The 23,776-nt window shown below is 33.6% G+C and overlaps 3 protein-coding genes across 5 annotated transcripts in view; 1 reads left to right on the forward strand and 2 right to left on the reverse strand.

The window, feature by feature from the left end:
• The window catches only part of LOC142339517 (uncharacterized), a 55,857-nt gene extending 47,018 nt beyond the window's left edge, over nt 1-8,839 (reverse strand). The window contains exons 1-2 of one of the 2 annotated variants that reach the window (XM_075389609.1): nt 8,714-8,839; nt 3,948-4,070 (exon numbers count right to left, since the gene is read on the reverse strand). In XM_075389609.1, coding sequence (XP_075245724.1) covers nt 3,948-4,070; nt 8,714-8,755 — 165 coding nt within the window. In that variant the 5' untranslated portion in view covers nt 8,756-8,839. The remainder of the gene's footprint in view (nt 1-3,947; nt 4,071-8,713) is intronic. The other variant, XM_075389610.1, reaches the window with a different exon arrangement.
• LOC142339521 (uncharacterized) overlaps nt 1-23,776 on the forward strand; it is a 462,116-nt gene that overhangs the window by 117,093 nt on the left and 321,247 nt on the right. The window lies entirely within an intron of this gene.
• LOC142340149 (uncharacterized) overlaps nt 22,119-23,776 on the reverse strand; it is a 41,833-nt gene continuing 40,175 nt past the window's right edge. For both annotated transcript variants that reach the window (XM_075390626.1, XM_075390627.1), the window contains exon 10: nt 22,119-22,743. In XM_075390626.1, coding sequence (XP_075246741.1) covers nt 22,390-22,743 — 354 coding nt within the window. In that variant the 3' untranslated portion in view covers nt 22,119-22,389. The remainder of the gene's footprint in view (nt 22,744-23,776) is intronic.

Consider the following 23,776-nt stretch of genomic DNA (forward strand, 5'->3'; position numbering starts at 1 on the left):
ATTTTATTCACTTGATCTTAATTACCACACTAGAGCTAAACCTATATTATTGTAGCGACCTTAATTACGTGCTAGAATAAGTCTCAGTATATGCTCACAATGTTCTTTGCTAATTTCCAAATCTATGTGTTATTTGCTAGAAAATAAAATTGATTAGATACAAAGATTAATTAGTGAATAGACAGAAAGGATAGAGCACAATTGGGGGTTAATTCCTACTTGAAAATATGGTGGGGTATCTAATCTTAATCAAGAAATTGAATCCATCTTACTGCTGGATATGAATAATAATTTAACTCTATTTTTGTTAGAAAATTGGCAGACTTACAATTGCTGCAGATAGTCCCGCTTAGCGGAGAAAATAGTGGTTTCGCTCTTAGAGCAGAGAGAGGAAGAGAGAGAAGAGAATTTTTTGGTTAGATTTTTAGCGTCTTACTTTCGCGCTGGTTGAGTTTTGGTCTGATTTCCTTCAGCAGCAAAATCTAGTCTCGTGCGTGTTTATAATTGAGTCAACACGACTAAAAAATCACAAGACCTATGACTAGCTCCGAATCAATTCCTAGGTCATTCGTGGAGCCGACTACTACTCGTCTTTAGTCATATATTCGTTTCAGAATTGGTGCTGAAGAGCGGCCTGGATAGCTTCAGTATCCTTCACGTATTACGCGTATTAATAGCGGTGGTGAATCAGCCGGTATGGACCGCTGCATAGTGTATTAAATAATACACAGCAGTATTTGGCTATGAATAATGTATTCATTCACTCAACGAAATTCACGCAGCATAGCTCTCTCTTAATATTCCGTCAGTTTAGACTAAGTCTAAAGTGTTCACAAAGTCGACGGTTAAATAATTATACTCTCTGTAGTATCGGTAATTGCGGCGGCAATTATCCAATTAGCAATACTACACTCTCTCTTAGTTTGGATAATTTTGGCTCACGGTTGAATTTAGGTAACAGGGGAGTGGGTTAAATAGTGTGGAGGGGAGCAGGCGAGAAGGTATGAGAAGGATGGGTGGGGGTAAAATGGGAGAGGATAAATGGGAGGGGATACATGGGAGGAGAGTCAAACTCTATGAAACACCTGAAAAAAAAGTGTCGGCAGTGCAGATAAATGCCTTAAAATACAAGTAGGACTTCGTTTGAGATCATTTAATAACTCACATTTGATAAATCATTGTGCTAACCCAAATCATGGCCAAAAAACTTGCATTTCTGAATACAAAATATCCTACAAGACCGAATGCAATTATGGAGTCGATGGGCGTCTTGTGATGTCTTTCTCGTTATGGCCCGAAATTTGTCTTTTTAAATTTTAATTTTTAAGTTTATAATTTTTGTTTTAGATATTTAAATTTTCATCTGGTTACGCGCTCTGTTACAAGATTCCTACGAGACTTGCAAGATAACTGTTTTTTCTTCATATGTTAGATACTTTCAAAATTTTCACGGATCTTCGATTCAATATTGTTGTTTTTGAATTGATCCTGCGCGTTTTAAGTTTTAGATGCGTTTCTCTAATTATCGACGAATAACTAAGTTTTACAAAAAGCATCGTTTGAAGAAATGAAAAATTTTATGTTATTTAATGCACAGACTAACACGCTTATGGCGAATTTTAACCGTTTTTTAAATCTGCAATTTTGCATTCCTTAGAGCAACATTTATGTTTCATATTGTTATGAATCGATGTAAGAAAATAGAAAGAGGTTAAAGAAGCGTGAATAGTTATGCATGTAAACAATAAAAAAAATGATTAAACATGGCTCAATGATAATTCAGTATTGTGTAGGTCGCAAATTGGTTAAGCCTACAGTAATCCAGTTCTCCGACAAATAAACAAAAAAAACTATCAGGATCTTCAAACAATTTCATGGGTTTCTTTTCTTATAAAGATGCTGCCATTATTTCGAACAACACTGGAGTTGAATATATTGCCACTGGTCTTCAACGTCAGTACATTTGGTTCCAGACAATTTTGAATTGCTTGCTTTTCTAATGACATAAGTACTAAGTATATACAACTTTATTGTTTCCAATTTGACTATGAGTTTACCACTTTTTGGCACCATCATCTGCGACTGAACAAATAGATCCTAGTATTTCAGTATGAAGATTTACAATGTCCCATGCTAATCTTCTCAAAAGGTTGTTCAACCTTAAACTTTTACATCTAATGGAACCAGGGCTGAAGATTTCAGTTGTTGAAATAAACGCTAAAATGGAACGATTATGGTAAAATCGGTGATTTCTGATACGTAGAAGAAAACGGCAGAATGCGCTAGATACAGTACAAAAAATTTCGAGAACATTTGCTGCACTTCTTACAAAAATTGACAGCCTCCATACTCTCTTTTGAAATTATATATGATTTTCTGTTATAGAGTGAATGCGAAAAAAATTAAATCACAGAAATTACTCATATTTGTCAACTAATCGAAATAAACACTGGTAGAAATGACGCTGTTATGACAAAACTAGTCTCCTTTATTTTTTGTAAAAATGGCAAAAATTTGGCTGCTATATTGTTAATTGATTAAAATTGTAAAAAGTATTCCTCTGATTCACAACAATTCTTTACTTTTTAAGTGGTAGTAATTTAAAATGTGTAGAACAATTTACCAAATAAAACAACTGCTATTCAAAGAAACTTAAAGTTCAACAATAACAACCAGTTGCAAAAAAATTTTAACTCAAACAAACAAACACAGCAGTTTGCTCAACAAATTGCTTCAACAAATTTAAACGCCACAAATAGCACTTAAAACTTGACCCGACATAATTTTAACGATGAGCAAAGAAACGCGAAAAGCTAAATCAATGAAATTTTTTTATAGAAAAACTTTTCCTGATTTTCATTTCCATCTCCCTTGAAATATACTTGAATGATGGATTCTTAGACAATCAGTTAGACTCAAGGCTCAATTGAAATTGGGATTCAGTCTTAGCGTAGGCACTCAAAACTTTTTTGATAATATATTTTTTAATTAAAATTTCAGATATTTTTCTTTCATCTCACGTTGTGTAGCGACCCTAAACTGCTACGTTTGATCAAACTAATTGCACAAAAAATCATTAAAGGCCATAATTTGCACAAAATAGGTTGTTTGAGAAGGTTTAACCCGGAAAAAACTTTTAAAAATTAAAGATTTTTTCAAAGTTGTGTCTCTGTTCCTTGTTCTTTAGTAAAACTGTTTCTAAAGTTTCTGGATTACCACAGGTTCTCAAATGAATGCGGCTTCTCACTAAAGAAAACTAAAAATGAACTACAAGGTACTGAAACCCGTTAAAAAACTGTAAGAATATTTTGAAATTTTTGAAAGCAAATGTTAACAGCCATTTTATAGCAAGTAAAACAAAACTCCTTTCTTTTAAAAAATCCCTCGGCTCCCCATACCTTTTTCGTTTATCTGTTTTATTTCGAGTTTTTTATCGATGTTTTTCTATTTTCTGTACTATGCCTAAACAAAAATTGAAACTTTTGCTTATGAAAAAAGCGAGTCTCTTACAAATATAACCCCATTTCGAGAAAAATGTTGTAATGACAAGATTTAATTCAAAAGAAAAAGAGGATGCTGTTTAACTGTATGCAACAGTTTGAAGCTGGAAATGACCTATCTGTCTTGTATGAAATGCGTTGAAAAAAATGTTTCCAATCCTCAATTCTCAATATGTAAATCTCAAAAACTGAGCCATGATAAAAACCATTTATTGCTATATATTATTTCCCCGTGATCCCTCGGCCTAACGAAGTTATTTTAAGTTGAGCTGAAATACATACGGCTCAAAAGGTGGATTAAATCGGGTGATTGAAGGCATTTTTAAAACTTTTTGCATCTAATTGAGGATTAACTGTAAAAATTGAGCAGCTGATAAAATAAACCTTAACATGAACATTTCGAAATTTGGTTGATGCTATTAGTCTATTACGTTTAGAAAAAATTACATTGGCTGTAGAGGTGACATTGGGTTTTTTGGTTGTCTGTCCTTTGTGATCCTGAGGAGGGTCTTCTTCTGAGCTATCCTCTTCCTCCTCCACTACTGTTTTATGCACTACCGCCTGTCGACTCTTAAAAATGGCTACAATTAGAAGATTGAATGGGAGTTAAAATTAGCACCCATAACTGACCCAGTAAACCGAAGCTTGTTGCACCTGGATAAGAAACATACTAAAACCTGGCTAATATCGTCCTTGAAAATATCAAGATTTGTAAGGAATTTTGCTTGGGTATCAAGATACAAACCTTGGCAAGATAACCAAGAAAATTTAACCATGGCGTGGCAAAATAAGATTGAATGTAAACATTAAGAAAAACTCCTTCATCAAAAATTAGCACAAATATGACTACAAGCAATTCACATGATTAAGCACGATTTATCAAGATTTTATTAAGGAATATCGAGAATTATCAAGAATAATCAACAATTGTTGGAAAATTTAGCTCCCGTTAGTTTATTAACCAACAATTGAGCCCCATTTTTTCCTTTATAATGACATTTTAAAGTCAATTCAAGCTCGATAAAATTATAGTACACATCTTATATAGGACGGCCACCGGGAAGGCTGCCTCTAAGTTACCATTAAAAAAACTTTTAAAAAACTAAAAAAATTAATCAGCATCAGAAGACTCGTTATAAATTTAAAGTTTGCATTTGTTTTTGTGATTCCAGGAGCTTTTTGTTTTCTTTTCTGAGGACGAGATATATCGAGCAGTAAGCAGAAATGATGAAAACTTTTGTCAAGGTCTGTCATCGTTTTGTCAAGAGCTTTCAAGAATTTTTCCTGTTTTATCATGATAATATCTTACGGAGATCTTGTAAAAACTTACGATGAAATGTTGGCATTTCATATTCTTGGCAAGATGTTTCAAGTCGTGCAAGATATGTCACGATCAAGCACGTCCAAATAATTTGTATCATTTTTTGATTCTTTCGGGAGCGAATCAAGTAGCAGATGCTATCCGTCTTGTCATAAGTTAAACGAACATTAAAAATATCGTTCAACGTTGTGAAGATGTTCGCAAATCGTTAAAATTACGGCTTTTTGCCGTTTATTAGCTACGTTTGTTCAATTTCACAGCTATAGTCTCATTTTGGCTCAATTTGAAATGAAACAGACAGAACTTTTAGTCTAAAATCTGTCAGAATCGCATTGAATTATTGGAAGAAATTTTCATCGGAAAACTTTATTAGCCTTGAATGCGGTCACTTTTTTTCTATGATATGCAGTAAACGCGAAGAAAACATTCTACCGCTAATAATTGAAATTCCTATGCAATCTCATTGAAAGGAAAATTTGCCTTGGTAAATTTTATATCATTGCTAATCAAAATTCTTAGCTTCAATTTCCTACAAATTACGGAGTTTCACATATTTTTCAATATTGTCCAGGATATAGAAGTTGATCGGCGAAAGAACAATAGTGATCAGATAATGCGGAATGAAAATATGAGTATTGGTAAATCAAAAATTGTTCTTAAATCTGAATATGAAACTCAAAGTCACAAGATCTCTGGTTGGGCCATACGAAATTAGGAAAAATTCAGGTCTTCTCTTGGTGATCAAAACTAATGGAAGCGACTATCAGAGGAAACTGAGGTCACGAAAAAGTTCAAAAGGATTACCAAACTTTTTTTGCCATTGACTCAACAGAAAATGAAAAAGATCTCTCCAATTAGGGTTAGCTTCATTATATAAAAGCTCAAAAGCTCAGCATGAAAAAACATGTTTGATAATACTTTCTCTGTCCCAATCAAGAGCGCGGTTGCCAGAAAATTAAACTAAAAATCTGTAACATTTTTTTTCGCAAAATAGGCAGATACTCTGTCATAGCTACGTTCAAATCCGCATTTTGCCATAGACAAAAAGACTTAACTTGCTCTCCTAAAGTGTCATGTCATCTAAACTAACCACAGAAAAGCTTCTAGTTACATGATAACATTTCAACTTCAGCTGAATTCCGCCCAACCCTCAACAGTTTTGCATCTCGTAGCCACTGTCACAATATTTTGACACTTCCTTGACGATATAAGTGGGAAAAAATAATGAATAGCGCCACAGTTTCATTGTGGCTAATGGGAAGAAAACAACTGCTTCATCATAAGAGTCGAGCAATTTTTTTCCGTTTTTTGGCAATTTGCCAATTCTTTTTTTAAACTGGACTGCTTTGGTACAATTCTGTTGCATCTTGCACCTGTGCTGCTTCTGCATGTACAGAAACAGCAAAAAAGTTTTAAAAAACCAATTTTGCTAAAAAATTAGATCTATGAAAAGAATTTGGCTCGACCCATGAAAAACACTGGGTATACTTATGAAAATAATTAGCCTCGACTTTAACTAGGGTCCTCGGTAGTGTTATTTAATTCGATATTTACCCCCGCAGTTGGAATTATTAGGTCTCTTCGTTAACTCCGGTCTAGATTAGGGTATGCTAGATTATAGATTAGGTGTCTAAATTAGTCTCAACAAAAATTCTTTCACTAGCTATCGGTCTGCTGACACAGTAGGTCTTGTTCACAGAAAAGAGAGGCTTTGCAGCAATTTTTAATTTGATAAAGCTAAGATTGTTGGCCTCACGAATGAGAAATTTATGTTCATTATCTAACAAATAAGTGTGGAATACATTGAGAATTTGGAATACAAACGCGACCATAAAAGAGTCTAGTGGGAAAACGGCAAAAACACTAAAAATGAGGATTAAGAGATGAGCCACCGAATAATTTGATTGGAGCTGGAAATAAGGTTTAGAAATTTTCAAGATGCTAGATCAAAGTGTGATCAGAAATAATGAAAACAGGCGAGGAAATGACGCATTATCTAAAGAGATTGGATTTTGTGACTGAAAACTGAGGTCTGTCATCGTTTTGTCAAGAGCTTTTAAGAATTTTTTCCTGTTCCATCTTGATAATATCTTACGGAGATCTTGAAGAAACTTACGATGAAATGTTGGCATTTCATATTCTTGGCAAGATGTTTCAAGTCCTGCAAGATATATCACGATCATGCACGTCTAAATAATGTGTATCATTTTTTGATTCTTTGGGGAGCGAATCAGGTAGCAGATGCTATCCGTCTTGTCAGAAGTTAAACGAACATTAAAAATATCGTTAATTGTTGTGAAGGTGTTCGCAAAACGTTAAAATTACGGCTTTTTGCCATTTATTAGCTACGTTTGTTCAATTTCACAGCTATAGTCTCATTTTGGCTCAATTTGAAATGAAACAAACAAAACTTTTAGTCTAAAATCTGTCAGAATCGCATTGAATTATCGAAGGAAATTTTCATCGAAAAACTTTATTAGCCTTGAATGCGGTCACTTTTATTTCTATGATATGCAGTAAACGCGAAGAAAACATTCTACCGCTAATAATTGCAATTCCTACGCAATCTCATTGAAAGGAAAATTTGCCTTGGTAACTTTAAATCATTGCTAATCAAAATTCTTAGCTTCGATTTCCTACAAATTACGGAGTTTCACATATTTTTCAATATTGTCCAGGATATAGAAGTTGATCGGCGAAAGAACAATAGTGATCAGATAATGCGGAATGAAAGTATGAGTATTGGTAAATCAAAAATTGTTCTTAAATCTGATTATGAAACTCAAAGTCACAAGATTTCTGGTTGGGCCATACGAAATTAAGAAAAATTCAGGTCTTCTCTTGGTGGTCAAAGCTAATGGAAGCGACTATCAGAGGAAACTGAGATAACGAAAAAGTTCAAAATCTGAGTAATACAAAACTTTTTTGCCGTTGACTCAACAGAAAATGAAAAACATATCTCCAATTAGGGTTAGCTTCATTATAAAGAAGCTCAAAATCTCAGCATGAAAAAACAGGTTTGCAATCACTTCCTCTGCCCCAACCAAGAGCGCGGTTGTCAGAAAACTCCATTGAAACTCCGTAACATTTTTATCGCAAAATAGGCAGATACTCTGTCATAGCCACGTTCAAATCCAGATTTCGCCATAGGCAAAAAGACTTAGTTTGCTCTCCTAAAGTGTTATGTGATCTAAACTAACCACCGAAAAGCTTCTAGTTACATGATAACAATTCAACTCCTTCTGACAGTAAATTGTATAGTTGAATTCCGCCCAACCCTTAAAAGCCTTGTGTCTCGTAGCCAATACCACAATATTTTGACACTTTCTTGACGATATAAATCTGGGAAAATATGAATAGCGCCACAATTTTATTTTGGCTAATGGGAAGGAGACAACTGCTTCATCATAAGAGTCGAGCAATTTTCTTTTGTTTTTTGGCAATTTGCCAATTTTTTTTAAAATTGAACTGCTTTGGTACAATTCTGTTTCATCTTGCACCGGTGCTGCTTCTGCATGTACAGAAACAGCAAGAAAATTGTAAAAATCCAAATTTGCTAAAAAAAAGATAAACCCATGAAAAGGAACTGGCTATACTTATGAAAATAATTAGCCTCGACTTTAACTAGGGTCCTCGTTCGTATTATTTAATTCGATATTTACCCCCACAGTTGGAATTATTAGGTCTTTTCATAAACTCCGGTCTAGATTAGAGTATGCTAGATGATAGATTAGGTAAAAGTCTCTTGTGAAAATGTTAACACATAGTTCTTCTCACTTTGTGTCCGGTACTATAACAGCTCAGCCAAAACTGGAATCTCAATCATCTCAAATTTTTTGAGTTTTTGAACTTAAATAGCAAAGATTACAGAAGAAAACTACTAATAACTTACCATGTTTAAAAGCTGAGAAGATTGAATAAAATATGTGTTCATGCAGCAGTCACAATCTATCAATCAGTAACTTTCATTACAGCCGTACATTACCATATTGGCGGTGTGTTTGTGCACTGGAGGATGACAAGCAGATAAAATAGCTGAGTAAAAAGATTGCCAAAGTGAATATTTGATTTTAATTAATAACACATATTTGCAGAGAGTTTTAGCATGCGCTTGCTGACAACAAACATTGTCAGGTCAAAACTTTTAATGAGAGTTATGAACGCGTTGAGGTTAACAAATATATGTTTCGGAAAGATATGTTGAAGAAAGCTGGTATTTCAGCGTTCACTTCCCAGGTTGAGGTCCCAGACCAAAAGTCGATATGTCCAGACCGAAATGAACGCACAAGGTGGCGTCGTGCGTTCAAAATTACACGGTCTGGAAAAGAAAATGAACGCACGATATTCTGGACATATGCAATTTTGAACGCACGATAGTCTGGACATATGCAATTTTGAACGCACGATAGTCTGGACATATGCAATTTTGAACGCACGATAGTCTGGACATAAGCAATTTTGAACGCACGAAAGTCTGGACATTGTGACTCGGAGCGCACGAAAATTTTTTGAATGGAAACAAGAATGCCAAAAACTAATGAGTCCATGTTTGACTAAACACTCTTAATAGAGTGCTCACTCAAGTGAAAGCTTTCTACCAAGAAAACCTCAACTCACTTGAGTTCAAAAGTTACACAACATCGAACGCAGGAAAATTCGCATCCAACATTTTGCTTTGTTTAAAACAATTTCACAACTAGAATTATAAACCCTTGCTGAAGTTGCAAAGCAAATCATCCTTTAATAACTAGGTCGCTGGCAGCCCCTTCAGCCAATACTTTCATCGAACATCTTTTATTAAACAGAATGTAGGAACTGCTTGGGCACTTCATCACAACCATCACCCTAACGTATCTATATTTGAAACGAATACATTATAAAAACGTTATCTTAACATGAACGCACGAAAGTCTGGACATACGCATTTTTGAACGCACGAAAGTCTGGACATAGGTGTTTTTGAACGCACGATAGTCTGGACATGAACGCAAAAATGAGCGCACGATTTTTCTTTTAGAACGCACTAAAGTCTGGTCATATAAGATATTGAACGCGCGATAGTCTGGACATAAGCACGTTTGAACGCACGAAAGTCTGGACATAGGTGTTTTTGAACGCACAAATGAGCGCACGAATTTCAATTTGGAACGCGCTATTGTCTGGTCATATAAGATTTTGAACGCACGAAAGTCTGGACATAGGGAGTTTTGAACGCACGATGAACGCACGAAAAATTTTGAACGCACGAAAGTCTGGACATAGGCACTTTCCGTCTGGGAGGGTCTGGACATAGACACTTTCCGTCTGGGACGGTCTGGACATATCGACTTTCAGTCTGGCACCTCAACCTGGGTTGGCCATGAGTTCGAAATCAACCCAAAATGAGAAGATAAAAATTTGCCCAACATGATAGAGCAAACAAGGAAAAAATTTAATTGTAAGAAAAGGGTGGTATCGTAGATTTTAAATTTAAAATCTGCGATACCACCCTTTCCTTACAATTAAATTTTTTAAATCATACTGAACAATAGGCATGTTTGGATCTGAGTTATCAGAAAATGGCATTCTCATGAGTGTTATAGAATTGAAGATATACCACCTATGAAAAGAAGCATTTGCTTATATCATTGGTCTCTTGGAAACAGGGAAAAAACTATCAAACTTGAACCTCACTACCGTCTTTACTTAATAATGTTATTTTCAGCATTGGTCGCTTTTCTTTCGACATCACTATAGTTCAAATCTGACAGTTATCATCCGACAAAAATTTGCAAAGATCATATATAATCATTTTAGATTCCTGCAACATCTTGCAATGTAACTCGTAACTCTTTTTGCAAGACTTTTACGAGACCATTGTTTTTTTGTAAGACAATGTAAGATTAAAGTCGTAATATAAAGTATATTAATATTAATTAACACTAAAGTAATATTAGTGTTTTTTTCATGAGATAACTGTCGTAATAATAAAGACATGCCGCAGGATAATTTTTTTTATTATTCAAAGGGTGTTGAAGAAAACCAACTTAATTTTTGAAAAAGTCTTGCAAGCCCTAGTTCAAAACTAATGCCAAATTTGCAAAAATTTGCAAATTTTTGCTCAATAATGCCAAACTTGTAAAAATTTGCAAATAATCTCTTCGCAAGGTCAAATTTGCAAAATTTTGCAAATTAATGTTAAAGTTGCAAAAGTTTGCAAACGATTGGCCGAGTTCGTTCCGGTCGAGCTCAGCATAAATTATCAATGTGGGTAAATTTCCTAGCCATTTCTCAGAGATTGCTTAATTTTTTTGAAAAATGTTGAAGGTACGCCTTGTACACGATTTTTGCGGTAAAGTCATCCTACAAAGCCAACTGCAAACTATAAGAGACACAAATATCCAGACCTGTTTGCAAATATTTGTGAAATTAATGCATCATTTTACAAAATCGGCAAATTTCTTTTTAAATAATTGCAAATTTAACATTAAGTTAAAACTAGGGAGGTGAGCACCAGTACCTTCATCTACATGTCAGTTTCAACAAGAGCCTTATCAGTTTTATTACGGATAGAGGCGGCGTATCAATATGTCCAAATGAAGAGCATTTAGCCTGAAGAAGTGAACACAGACTCCAGCCAACACAGATAGAGAAAAATCGAAAAAAAAAACAAAAAATAGGAAAAATAATCAGCAGAAAACAAGCACGAAGTGAAATAGGGCGAGATCCAACTTAAGAAAAATTAATAGCCTTATGTCTTAGATTGAGCGTTTACTTAGCCATGAGTTCGAAATCAACTCAAAATGAGATGATAAAATTTGCCCAACATGACAGAGCGGACAAGGAAGAAATTTTAATGGAAAGGAAAGGGTGGTTTCTTAGGTTTTAAACGTTTTCAACAATAGGCATATTCGGATCTGAGTCGTAAATAAAATGTCATTCTCATGAGTGTTATAGAATTGAAGATATACCACCTATGAAAAGAACCATTTGCTTATATGATTGGTCTCTTGGAGACAGGGAAAAAACTGTCAAACTTGAACCTCACTACCGTCATTACTTATGAATGTTATTTTCAGCATTGGTCGCTTTTCTTTCGACGTCACTATAATTCAAATCTTACGGTTATCATCCGACAAAAATTTGCAAAGATCATATATAATCATATCAGATTCCTGCAACATCTTGCAATGTAAATCGTAATTCTTTTTGCACGACCTTTATGAGACAACAGTTTTTCTGTAAGACACTGTAAGATAACCGTCGTAATATTAAAGTATATTAATATTAATTAATATTAAATTAAGTTTAATGTTTTTTCAAATAAGATAACAGTCATAATATTAAAGACATGCCGCAGGATACAATTTTTTATTATTCAAAAGGTTTTGAAAAAAACCAACTTAGTTTTTGAAAAATTCCTGCAAGCCCTAGTTGTTCCGACCCCACTCGTGGGTGGGGAGGAACTATATACTCAAACGGGTTTTTTTTTGTTCAGTCAATTTTGGCCGATCGATATATTTGTCGTAGAGAAATGTGAGTGGTATCATTAAAAAACTGGTCCATCGTAGAATTCAAAATTAAAAAGATTTTTTTGATTTTCGTTTTTTTTCGAGGAGTTATCGAGGATTGAAGTTTTGTGTGAACACGAGATGTTTTGTTCACTTTTAGTGTAATTTTTCTCAAAATTAAAATTTTTTTTATAAAAATAGTAATTCAAAATTAAATTTCAGGCCGAAAAAAGGACCCATTTTGTGTTCCTAATAGACTAAAGGCCATAAAAAATACAAGTTCCGGTCTCATAGGGAAGTTCACTATCAAAAAAAATTCGAATTCTTTTTGAGAGCTTTTTTTTAAAAAAATTTTCGCTTTTTTTTGCTTTTTTTTAAGTCACATAGAGACAAGTCACTTTTTATATCGAGGTTCTTTTAATGACAAACCTTCTTTACATTCAAATGAAGCCCAATGAAAAAAAACATCGTTTTCAAGGAATGGCGCATGTTTTTTTTTTGGCTTCGATTCTGAGTTTTCAAATTTTTAAATGAAAATTTTAATCGTTTTTTGAGGTTTTACTATTTTTTTAGTCCTGTGGCATGAATTCATTGACTAACAGTGCAATTTGATCCATAATGAGCATTAAGTGAACACATCTAGTGCCTTGAGGGGACAGCTAATTGCTGTTAAGACTTAAAAAATAATTTTTCGAATTTTTTTTGAACTTTAAAGAATAATAAAATTATTATCGTGAACATTATTTCAGTACAGGAGTGACAGCACCCTCCTCCTTCCTACTGCAGCCAACTTTAATCTGATTAGCGCTTTTATCTTCTAACTATTGGTTATATGACTTCAATGACACAAGATTTCATAAAAATTTTAAAATTTTTTTTGATATTTTCGTATTGTTGGTTACTTTTGAAATCTGATCACATTATCCAAATATTGATATCTCCCATTGGCTTAAAGAAGATGTTCAGTGGATCACAGAAAAAAAATTTCTGTTAAAAAATTATGGTTCAAATGGCTTCGACACGTTCTTCTCGCACTTTTTTTTGAATTTTTGGTTTTTGCCGGTTTTTGTTGTTGTTTTAATAGTCATAAGACTTATTGTGATATCTTATTGATTACCTATGCATGACCAACATAAATGTACTCCCATTGGGGCACATTTGAGAGTATTTATTGACTTCCGTTGAAAGCTATTGAAATTTATGGCTGTTAAGAATATAAAACGATTTTTCGAAAATTTTTTCGAACACTAACAAATCTTAAACTTTTTTGTGAACTGTTAGTCAGTGTCAGTACTGACAGGACCCACTTGCTTTCTCTTGCCACTAAAATGAATCTGGTTAGCGGTTTTATCTCTTAACTATTGGTTATATGACTTCAATGACACAAGATTTCAGTTTTTTTTTTTAAATTTTTTTTTGGACATTTTAATATTATTGGTTACTTTTGAACTCTTATCACATTATCCAAACATTTTACACATTATCAAAAACAACTCTAGCCCCAATGGCTTAGCGAGGGGAAAACTTTCAGGAAAAAGCTAATTGTTTCAGGGAAAAGCTAATTGTTTATTTGGTTTCGACACTTTCTTCTCGCGCTTTTCTACTGAATTTTTGTTTTCGCCTGTTTTTGTTATTGTTTTCACAGTCATAAGACCTATTGTGATGTCCTAATAATTATCTATGCATGACAAACAATCTTCGTCTACCATCGGGTTATATCTGAGCGTAGTTATTAAGCTCCTTTGAAAGATTTTGAATTTAATGACTGTTAAGAGTTTAAAAATAATTTTTCGAAAATTTTTTTGAACATTAACCAACCTTAAACTTTTTTTCCTCGAAGTCCTGGTCAAAGTCAGTACTAACAGAATCCATTTTCGTTCTACTGCAGCCAAAATTAATCTGGTTAGCGGCTTTATCTTCTACCTATTAGTTTTAAAAATTTAATGCCACGAGATTTCTTAATTTTTTTTTTAATATTTCGGGTACTTTATTTTATTTTTGGATCCTTTTGAAACCTTATCCCATCATCTTTTTGCTGATAGTCCCCGTTGGTTCAGAGAAGAAGTTCAACGGATCATAGATAAAGTTTTCATATAAGAGTTTACTATTTCAATTGCTTCGACATTTTCTTCTGGCCTTTTTCTAACGAATTTTTGATTTTTGCCTTTCTCTGTTGTTGTTTTCATAGTCAATAACTTGTTTTAAGGTTTTATTGCTGAAATATGATTGGCAAACAAACTTGTTGTCCCATCGAGGCATAATTTAGCGTAGTTACTGGCTTCCGTTCAAAGCTAATGAATTTAATGGCGTTGATAATAAGTGTTTCCTCGAAAATTTCGAGGTTCTAATGTATTTTTTGATAATTGTTGATTTTTTGAAATTATATTGACAACAAATGAGAATGCCATTGCCCTTAAAAAATGATAGAAAATGGAAGAGATTTTAGTGAAAAGTTCATTTTTTAACGCCTTTTGTTGTTTTTGTTCTTTAGGTAGCCGTAAATTAATGACAGGTCTCATAGGCTTGTAATAGAGGATTGAGAGATTGATGTTACCCGAAGCAGTCAGTTTATAGCGAATAATCTTAAAGTTTTGAAAAACATTTTGAAATAGTTCTCCAACTTTTCAGTTCTTGTTGTTCTTTTCGTCAAATTGTAAGTTATTTTCATCAATGAGAGGTCCAATCCTATTTCTTGTATTTCAAGAAATAATATATCTGTTGATTTTATTTTCCACTAATATTTTGTTTGTTAGGCAATATGCGTTTCACTGAAAGTTTATTGAGCAGCCAATTTTTGTGTTTCTTTTTCTCGTCTTTCAGAACAATCGCGTAATAACAGATGCCAAGAGTTTTCAAATGTGGACCAAGTAAACCTATTTAATCTCTCAGTGTAAATACTTCAGCTGAATTAGTAGAAATAACAACTGAAATCAAAAATACATAATATTCAGATGATAGCTAATAATTTTAATGGCAAATCGTTTGTATTTTTTTGAGTTTCTATTGTGTTAGTTTCTATGGCCTATTCTAACCAAAGACAGGTCTTTTTGGTTTTGTAAAAATTTTTTATTAATTGATCAAGGAATATTTAGTTAAGTTTCTCTCATTTCATGGTGTAAAAAATGTTGATTAATTTCTAAGTTTCGCCTCACTGTTCGTACTTTTTGTCGGCTTGTTACCTAGTCTGATTAAGAAAACTCTCCATCTGCTGTAAATTTAGGAAAAAGTAAACTTGTGTAGTTAAGGTTTTATCTGACTGCTTTTTGACGTTGTTACTAGGTGCTTTTAAATTTAGATATTGAGTTTTTGCCGTGAAATTTTTGTTGGTGCTAATTTTGTTGTTTGTTTTTTTGTCTCTTAGTCTCTTTGATGTCAGATCACGTTGGCGCTGTAGTGAGTCATGGCATTATGTAATTCAATTTGTAGATAGGTTGTGTAATGATTGTTTGAAACTCAACCATCTATTTTTTTTATCTCTTCATTTGGTTGACAATTTAGTCAAAAATATAGAAGAGCTCGGGTCAGAACATCATGTGCGAACGCACATTAACGAGCCGCCTTGTTCAAAACTAATGCCAAATTTGCAAACATTTGCAAATTTTTGCTCAATAATGCCAAACTTGTAAAAATTTGCAAATAATCTCTTCGCAAGGTCAAATTTGCAAATTTTTGCAAATTAATGTTAAGTTTGCAAAAGTTTGCAAACGATTGGCCGAGTTCGTTCCGGTCGAGCTCAGCATAAATTATCAATGTGGGTAAATTTCCTAGCCATTTCTCAGAGATTGCTTAATTTTTTTGAAAAATGTTGAAGGTACGCCTTGTACACGATTTTTGCGGTAAAGTCATCCTACAAAGCCAACTGCAAACTATAAGAGACACAAATATCCAGACCTGTTTGCAAATATTTGTGAAATTAATGCATCATTTTACAAAATCGGCAAATTTCTTTTTAAATAATTGCAAATTTAACATTAAGTTAAAACTAGGGAGGTGAGCACCAGTACCTTCATCTACATGTCAGTTTCAACAAGAGCTTTATCAGTTTTATTACGGATAGAGGCGGTGTATCAATATCTCCAAATGAAGAGCATTTAGCCTGAAGAAGTGAACATAGAATCCAGCCAACACAGAGAGAAAAAATGAAAAAAAAAAACAAAAAATAGGATAAATAATCACCAAAAAAGCGTGAGAAAACGAGCACGGAGTGAAATAGGGGTGAGATCCGACTTTAATAGCCTTATGTCTTAGATTGAGCTTCATGTGTTTTCTAACACATTTCAATTATGTTTAAGGAATGAAGGTACGAGAGACATCACTCTTAAATTTTACTTACATAAATACCAAAATCCTATTACGTTGAATTTCAACCGACTACGATAAACGAGTCAGACAAAGAGAACGCTCAGAGAAAAGAGCCAGACGAAGAACCATAGAACGCACGGTGTTGGCAAGTTTTATCAGGTTGACTTTTAATCTGTTTCCTGGTAAAAACGCCAACAAAAGCACATACAAAAATATATTTAATACTACAAGAAAAAACCGAGAATTTGTTATTCTTTTTTCTTTAAAATTATCAGTCTGAAAAAGCATAGAACTTTTTATAAGTTTTTTAATTTTCTGATTTTTCTGTTTTTCTGTTTTAATTTATCTGATTTTTGTCAGAATGAAAAACGTTGAGAATCCAGATGTACAAGAAATCTATCGAAAACAATTGTTCGAGAGAAAAAAGAATTGATCAGACAAATTTGATAAATTGTGATTAAGTTTTGGTTGCTTTTCTAGCCTCCTGAACCAACTATTATGCCTACCAGTTTTGAACTGCATATGATAAACTATTTGATTCAACGAAGCAAGCATAGTTTTTTATTATAACATGATTTAATATAAGAAGGAGAAAATTTTTTCTGAATCGAGAAAAAATTGTGGGCATTATTTGAATGAAACTCTATATTCGGAAACCTTATTTTCAATTCAAAATTTTTTGATAAAATTTTTTCAGGAGTAATTGAATGTGGGTTAATTGAAGCGCAATCAACTGGAAACACAATATCGCAAAAGAAAAAAGAGATGTCAATTTATTAAAATTCCATAGTTTGTTTTACAGATGATACTCAATTTCACACAAAAAGGTAAAAAAAGTAACAAGGAAATATTTGCTTGCAAAGAAATCTCAATTATTATTTTTCTTTGGAAATGTAGAACATCACGTGTTTTCAAGTTTTTACGGAAATTCAATTTAGACGTTGTTTTTTGTCGCCACTATCTTTGTTATGACGGACAATTGCCAACAGTTTTGGGTATTTTAGGGGCTCTTAAAAACCTAACAACACATATGACAACAACTTATGTGTGACAACAACTATGACAACGAAAGAACCAAAAACAATTGTTTTTCTTTTTCAAAACCTCAATCACTCCAGGTTTTATTTAAGTTTGGTGCCTGTATAGTTCAAATTGGTCTGTTGTTTAATAAAAATTGTTTAAATAATATTTCTATATGGCCCTTTTTATGTTTTTCAATTCAAAAACACCTACAGTTTTCAGTGGAAACAATTTTTTCAATTGATGCACGATAGAGACCAAAAACAAGTCTTTATGTTTTCTGGCAATCATTTATGACTATTTGCAAAAAACAATGGGTATTTATGTGGAATTTAAAACGCGAAGAAAAGAATAAAAGTCCTGTGAGAAAAAATCAAACAAAAAAATTCTTCGGCACAGCAACACACTTCTCAACCTATTTTTGGTTAACTTCAAACTTATAATTCCCTTATCGAATAAAAGTTCATTGAAATACAGGCAAACAGAATCCAAAGCGTGAATTAATTGTTAAACACAAGAACAATTAGCAGGCCAGCTAGAAATAAACAAAAACAAATAACTTCACCTCATCTTCTATTTACTCTTTGAATTGAGCTGTGGCCGGCACAATGCTGGAATAGCTGCGGAGTAGACTTCAGTGTTGTATAAGAGATGGAAACATGTGCATAAATGGATTTCTGGCGCCTTCTAGAAAATTATATGCTTGAGTCTATATAGAAGAATTGTTTGCCACACAAATCTAATCAGGACAGATGAGGCAATTTTATTCAAAGTAGGCGTATCTTAGAGAAATTCAGGTGCAAAATTTTCGATAAGGGAGGAGATCGAACCCCGGCTCCTTTGCAAAACAGTTAGTTGGCTCGACCACACGCAATACCGCCTTTGAACGCTCTAATTTGGAACAACCAAAAAACATTAAACCATGCGTGAAAAAAAGGGGAAGGTCATGCTGAAAAAAAGTTATGGAACAATTGTAAAAACGATAATTGACTGTCAGACAATGATGCAAAAAACAAGTGCTTCGCAATAATGCTGCACTCAACTTGCAGTTTTGTACCTATATAAAAACTTCTAACGAAATAAACCAAATTTTGACAGCTCTAGTTTTTGATGACTTATTGTTATTCAAAGCCAATTTTTCGAAAATTTTTCTAATTGGATCTTGAGTCACATTGAGTGGAACAGATTTAATGAGTCAAACAATTGTTTTTATTTTTAAAGGAATAGAAGAGAAAGAAGAACCACGTGTTTTTGCTAATTCTAGCGTCAAAACTGAAAATTACATCAATTTGTTTTTTTCTGCAAATTACTGTCTGTTTGTATTCTTTGATTTTACCTTAAAAATGATTGCTCTTGTAGAACTTAAACTTTCTGAAAAGTTGTTTTATACTGCAAAATGTATGACATTTCTTCTGCTTGTTGATATGTTAAAGTTGTATTTATGGTAGAGCCCTTTTAAAATTTAATTTTAGAAAAAAAATGAATTCATTGTGATATTAAAAATTTGATTCAAATTCAGTTTTGCACAGTCTTTGACAAACAACCTTGTTGCAAGATATACATATTTTGGTAATTTATTTGGTGTAAGATGATCATGATAATAAATTTTGCCCTTACCAAAGCGTTCTCAACTTTTTTATCTTAGCTCCGCGCTGCTTTAACAAAAAAATTTCCAATTTAAATAATTTTTCTCAACAGCATAATTTTACTGCGTTAGTGAGGTTTCAAATCTTGGAAAACAACTAAATAGAGGAATCGCGGCTCTTGAGTATTTTGACAGAACCAAGTAACTAACTGCACTACCAATAAAGATATTACAAAAGTTAGTGAAATAAGTGGGTCTGTTACGTTATTTTTTTTTCATTTTCACCGTAGAATAAATTGAACAATCTTTTTAAGCCCAGCAAAAGAAAATTTTTATTAGAAAATTTAACAATTTTAATTTTTCTGTTCTTGTAAGCCCAATTTCTTTGCAAGTTCCCATGCCCATTGGTATGTTGAAAGTATAATGGCCAGCGTTAAAAAGATTTATGTATGATCTCTTGTGTGCAAAATCCTTGAGACTATGAGACTACGGTCCGGGGCGGCATGTTCAAGAGATATTAGTCAGGCCTCCTTATTTCCCAGTTTTAATCTCCCCACAATACCTTAGGCACCGCCTTCTGGTTTTCTCATCTCAAGAACTCTCAAAAAACCTTAAAAAGCTTTAGCAAAACTGGAAAAATTGCCATCTGCAATGATTTTTTTCAAAATTTTTTCGACATCACCTACCGAACTCGCAGGGATAAGAGTTATTCTGTTGACATAAATGAACGGTAACTCAGCTTTAGTTTATAAATTTTGTTAGAATTGAAATTTTTATACGAAAAAATGGGAACTATTATTCATATTGAGATGTTACAGTTTTCCGACACTGCTTAAAACTGAAACAAAATACCCGGACCCAATTAACATGAATTATCAGTACTTGAACATTGTAATCCAATTGTATATCGTTGTCTCTATACTTTTTGCCAGTTTACTGTATCAGTATATCCTAAGAGAGTACAGCTACCACATTTTGTGCGGTTTATTCGCGTGGTAAACTTTTTTCAGAAAATAGACTAAGCATCCTTGGTTTTGTTTAGCATAATGTTCATAGGAAAATCATTAAAAAAATATGAAAAGTTCGAAAGAAAAGTTTGAAATTTTGGACGATGCACTTTTTGAGCATGACGATGACTTACAATCTTAAAACCATGCAAGTAACGTATTTACATTAGAAAAAATACCCGCCAAAACCAGTAAATACAAGCCAAGTGCCTGGAACCTGCAAAATTTTTAATTTTTGTGCCCAATTTTTAACTTTTTAATGTTTTTCTTTCACATTGTAATGGAATTTTATTTGAATATCTACCAGTTATAGCTCAACGAAAACATAGAGCACTGCGCCGACCATTCAAGAACTGAAGACAATGCTGCAGTACCGATGAGACAATGAGACTAGGGTCCGGGCGGCATGTTCAAGCGATATTAGTCAGGCCTCCATATTTCCCAGTTTTAATCCCCCCACAAAACTTTAGGCACCACCTCCATGTTTCTGCTGAAGCTAATAATCAATAACCCGTGTCAAAATTATGGGGGCTAAAACAATGTGAGATTAGGGCCTCCAAGCGGGATAATTACCTTCATACTCTTGGACCATTTTACCCCCCAAAATGACCCCCAATACCCCAACTCTTGCATTGAGTTACCCCCCATTACCCCCCCCCCCATTTGATGTAAGAATTTTGAGGGGGAATTGGCTAAAAATTCCCCCGATTACCCCCAAATCTTACAATTTGTCTTCATAAAATGAAGGTTAAAGAATTATGTTTTGAAAATGTATCCTGACATTGAAATAGGAAACACATGTTTTACTGATTGCACCCGCTTAAAGAAAAGAAAGTTTAAAATATTGTGCAGTATTGGAAGAAGCTTAAAGCACCAATAAAGGCGTCACTCTCGTTCGCTTTCTATTCGCCGTTCTTACGTTTTGCGTGGTTTAGGATCTAAACTTGAAGTTTTCGAGAGCATTTGATTCACTTTTTAGCCCCAAAGTCAAGGATATCTATCGTATTAAAAAAAGTTAATTGCAATCTCCTTCAAGCATGACCATTATTGTAGAATTAGAGAATTTTGACGGAGTCAAGGATGTAAGGGATTTAACCTGCATAACATTTTCAAATGATGTTGCTGTTGCTAAACTTAAATAACAAACAATGACCTTATCACAGAGAAAGCTTTCAAGTTTTTTCTTATTATCTGCTTCATTTTCGCTTATAGTTCAATATTAACAGCATTTTCTACACAAAAATTTTTTAACAATTAGCTTTATGTCAAATGCCACACAAAGTCTTTTTAATACGGAAAGCTTTCAAGTTTTTTTTAAATATCTATTTCATCTTCGCTAATAGATGCTCATAGCGATCTTGAAAAAACTACTTGTGGGGAAAAGTCTATTAATGAGAACATTTAAGTATAAGGGAAAGCATTTTTAACAAACACATTTAGAGTAAAACCAACACCAATTTAAATCATACTCACTCAAAATGTTGAAAAAGCTTCATGATAGTAAAGCGCAATCAAAGCCTCAAAACAACAATGTGAACAAGTTTTAATAACAATGAAGCTAATCAAAAGCAACCGTTATGGTATTTCATAGAGCAACTTATCAAGTTTCAGATAGCTTATGCTCTTTGCGGGACGCCTTCAAAAAAAAGATGTCTTCGTAAAAATGCTCTAAAATTTTTTTAATAAAATCACACAACACATTTTGCAATTTTTTATGGATCAAAATTCCATGCAACTTTAGGTTGGAATATATGCAAATATATCTCATGAACTAGTACCGAGTGTCCTGTCCACTCGAGTCATAAACAATAAACAACGTAAGTGCTTCGAACTGCATCTTTCAGCTCTCCGCTCATTTTATTGTTTTTTTACGACATTTTCTCGACCCGGAAGTTCTGTTTTATTGCAAGATGTGAAACAAAGAGCATTTCAGTGTCCATTTTAGGTCTCAGCCCGAAGTGACCTCTAATCAGACCCAAAAGGACCGCAGACGATCTGTTTCCAAATTAGACTCTGAAATCGGTCTGAGCTCACGAAAGTCTAGTGGTATAGACAATGGTTTGATTTGGGTCTGATCAGAGGTCAGTTCGGTTTAAGACTTCAACCGGGACTGAAGTTCATCAATCAAATTTTAAACTCAAATCATGTCAAAAGAAAGAACAATCTAAGCAGTAAAGGTTAAATCCGGTTCCCATTGGTATGCCGGGTCTATGGGGCCAGCTTCAGGACAGTCCGAGTTGTTGAGATTCTTTGGTATAATGGTGTCCAATTCGAATGTCTGCTCCTGTTTGATTGGGAGGTCATTGAGGTGGTCTGGTTTGTTGTTCTTCTTCCTCTTTCGGGGAGACAGGTTGTGCCAAAATGCAGATAGGTGGGAAGAGAGAGTGTTTAAGATGAGAGTGAGGTAGGAGTAGCATTTGTGTCTGAAATAGTAGCTGCTTGCCATGTAGATGACAGGGTTGATTGCGAAGTGGATCACATATCCCATGTAGAAGATACCAGCCAGGGTAGAGATACTCTAAAACCCAACAGTCTCACTAGTACAGGTTACTCTCATTAATCCAGAAACGCCTAGCGGTTGGAGATCTAACTCAGAATTTCGAACAGTTTCATTCTTTAGGCAAGATTCATTTTTGCAAGATTTGTGCAAGAATCTGGCAAGTTTTGAATAATTTTGTAAAAAAAATTTGAATGGGCTGATTACTAGGGAAGTAAGCTTGCACATTGAAGTTCTAGAACGCTGGTAGTTTTAATAATTGGCACTGTACATCAGAACATATAGCATTCTAGAATCTTGGGCTGAAGAGATGACATTTTAAATCTAGTATATGCGCGTTTTTAGTGATAGAGTAATTAACTTTCTAAATAAAATCTAAAATATTATTACGAGCCAACGTCAAGAAAAGGTTGCTAAAAGTATTTTTCCCTAACGCAAAGAAAGAGAGATGAGTCATAGCTTATGACGGAGACGCAAATTGTTTCGCATGAATGGAACTTCGGGAAAAATAAATCACCAGAACTATTTAATATGATAACCGATGGAGAAGAGTTTTAAAAAGTTCCTTCTTAAACAAAAGCTTCTACAGTTTTTATGACGATATTGAATTTAAACTAAAGCCAAAAATTCAATTAATTGAAACAGAAGAAAGCTGAATAAAACAATTGGACAAATTTGCCAATGCTGACATGTATTCTCTTGTTTCGTTTACTTTACAAGACGTTTTGGGTTCAATCTTTGGCTCAAATTTGAGGCGCAAAAAGTAAAATAACTGAAAATTTGTATTTTGACTGATAGACAACAGATCATTTTCAAAATACCTAACAAACTATTTCATCAAACCAACATGAAAAGTTTGAAAAAAAAATCATTTGAGATTCTTTAATTCATAATTTCAGAGAATGGAAAAATGCATTCATCGATCAAGTTGTTTTCCGAATCGCAGTAAGATACCATTGATGAATATAATACTAAATGTTAAGCGTTTTGCAAACTTCCTGCTCATATTTTTTTTCATTGTTCTTGTCACGGTTATGAGTAAATGACCAAAAGT

The sequence above is a fragment of the Convolutriloba macropyga genome, chromosome 5 (genome assembly GCF_964194025.1).
Source record: "Convolutriloba macropyga chromosome 5, txConMacr16.3, whole genome shotgun sequence".
In the NCBI taxonomy this organism is placed as follows: Eukaryota; Metazoa; Xenacoelomorpha; order Acoela; family Convolutidae; genus Convolutriloba; species Convolutriloba macropyga.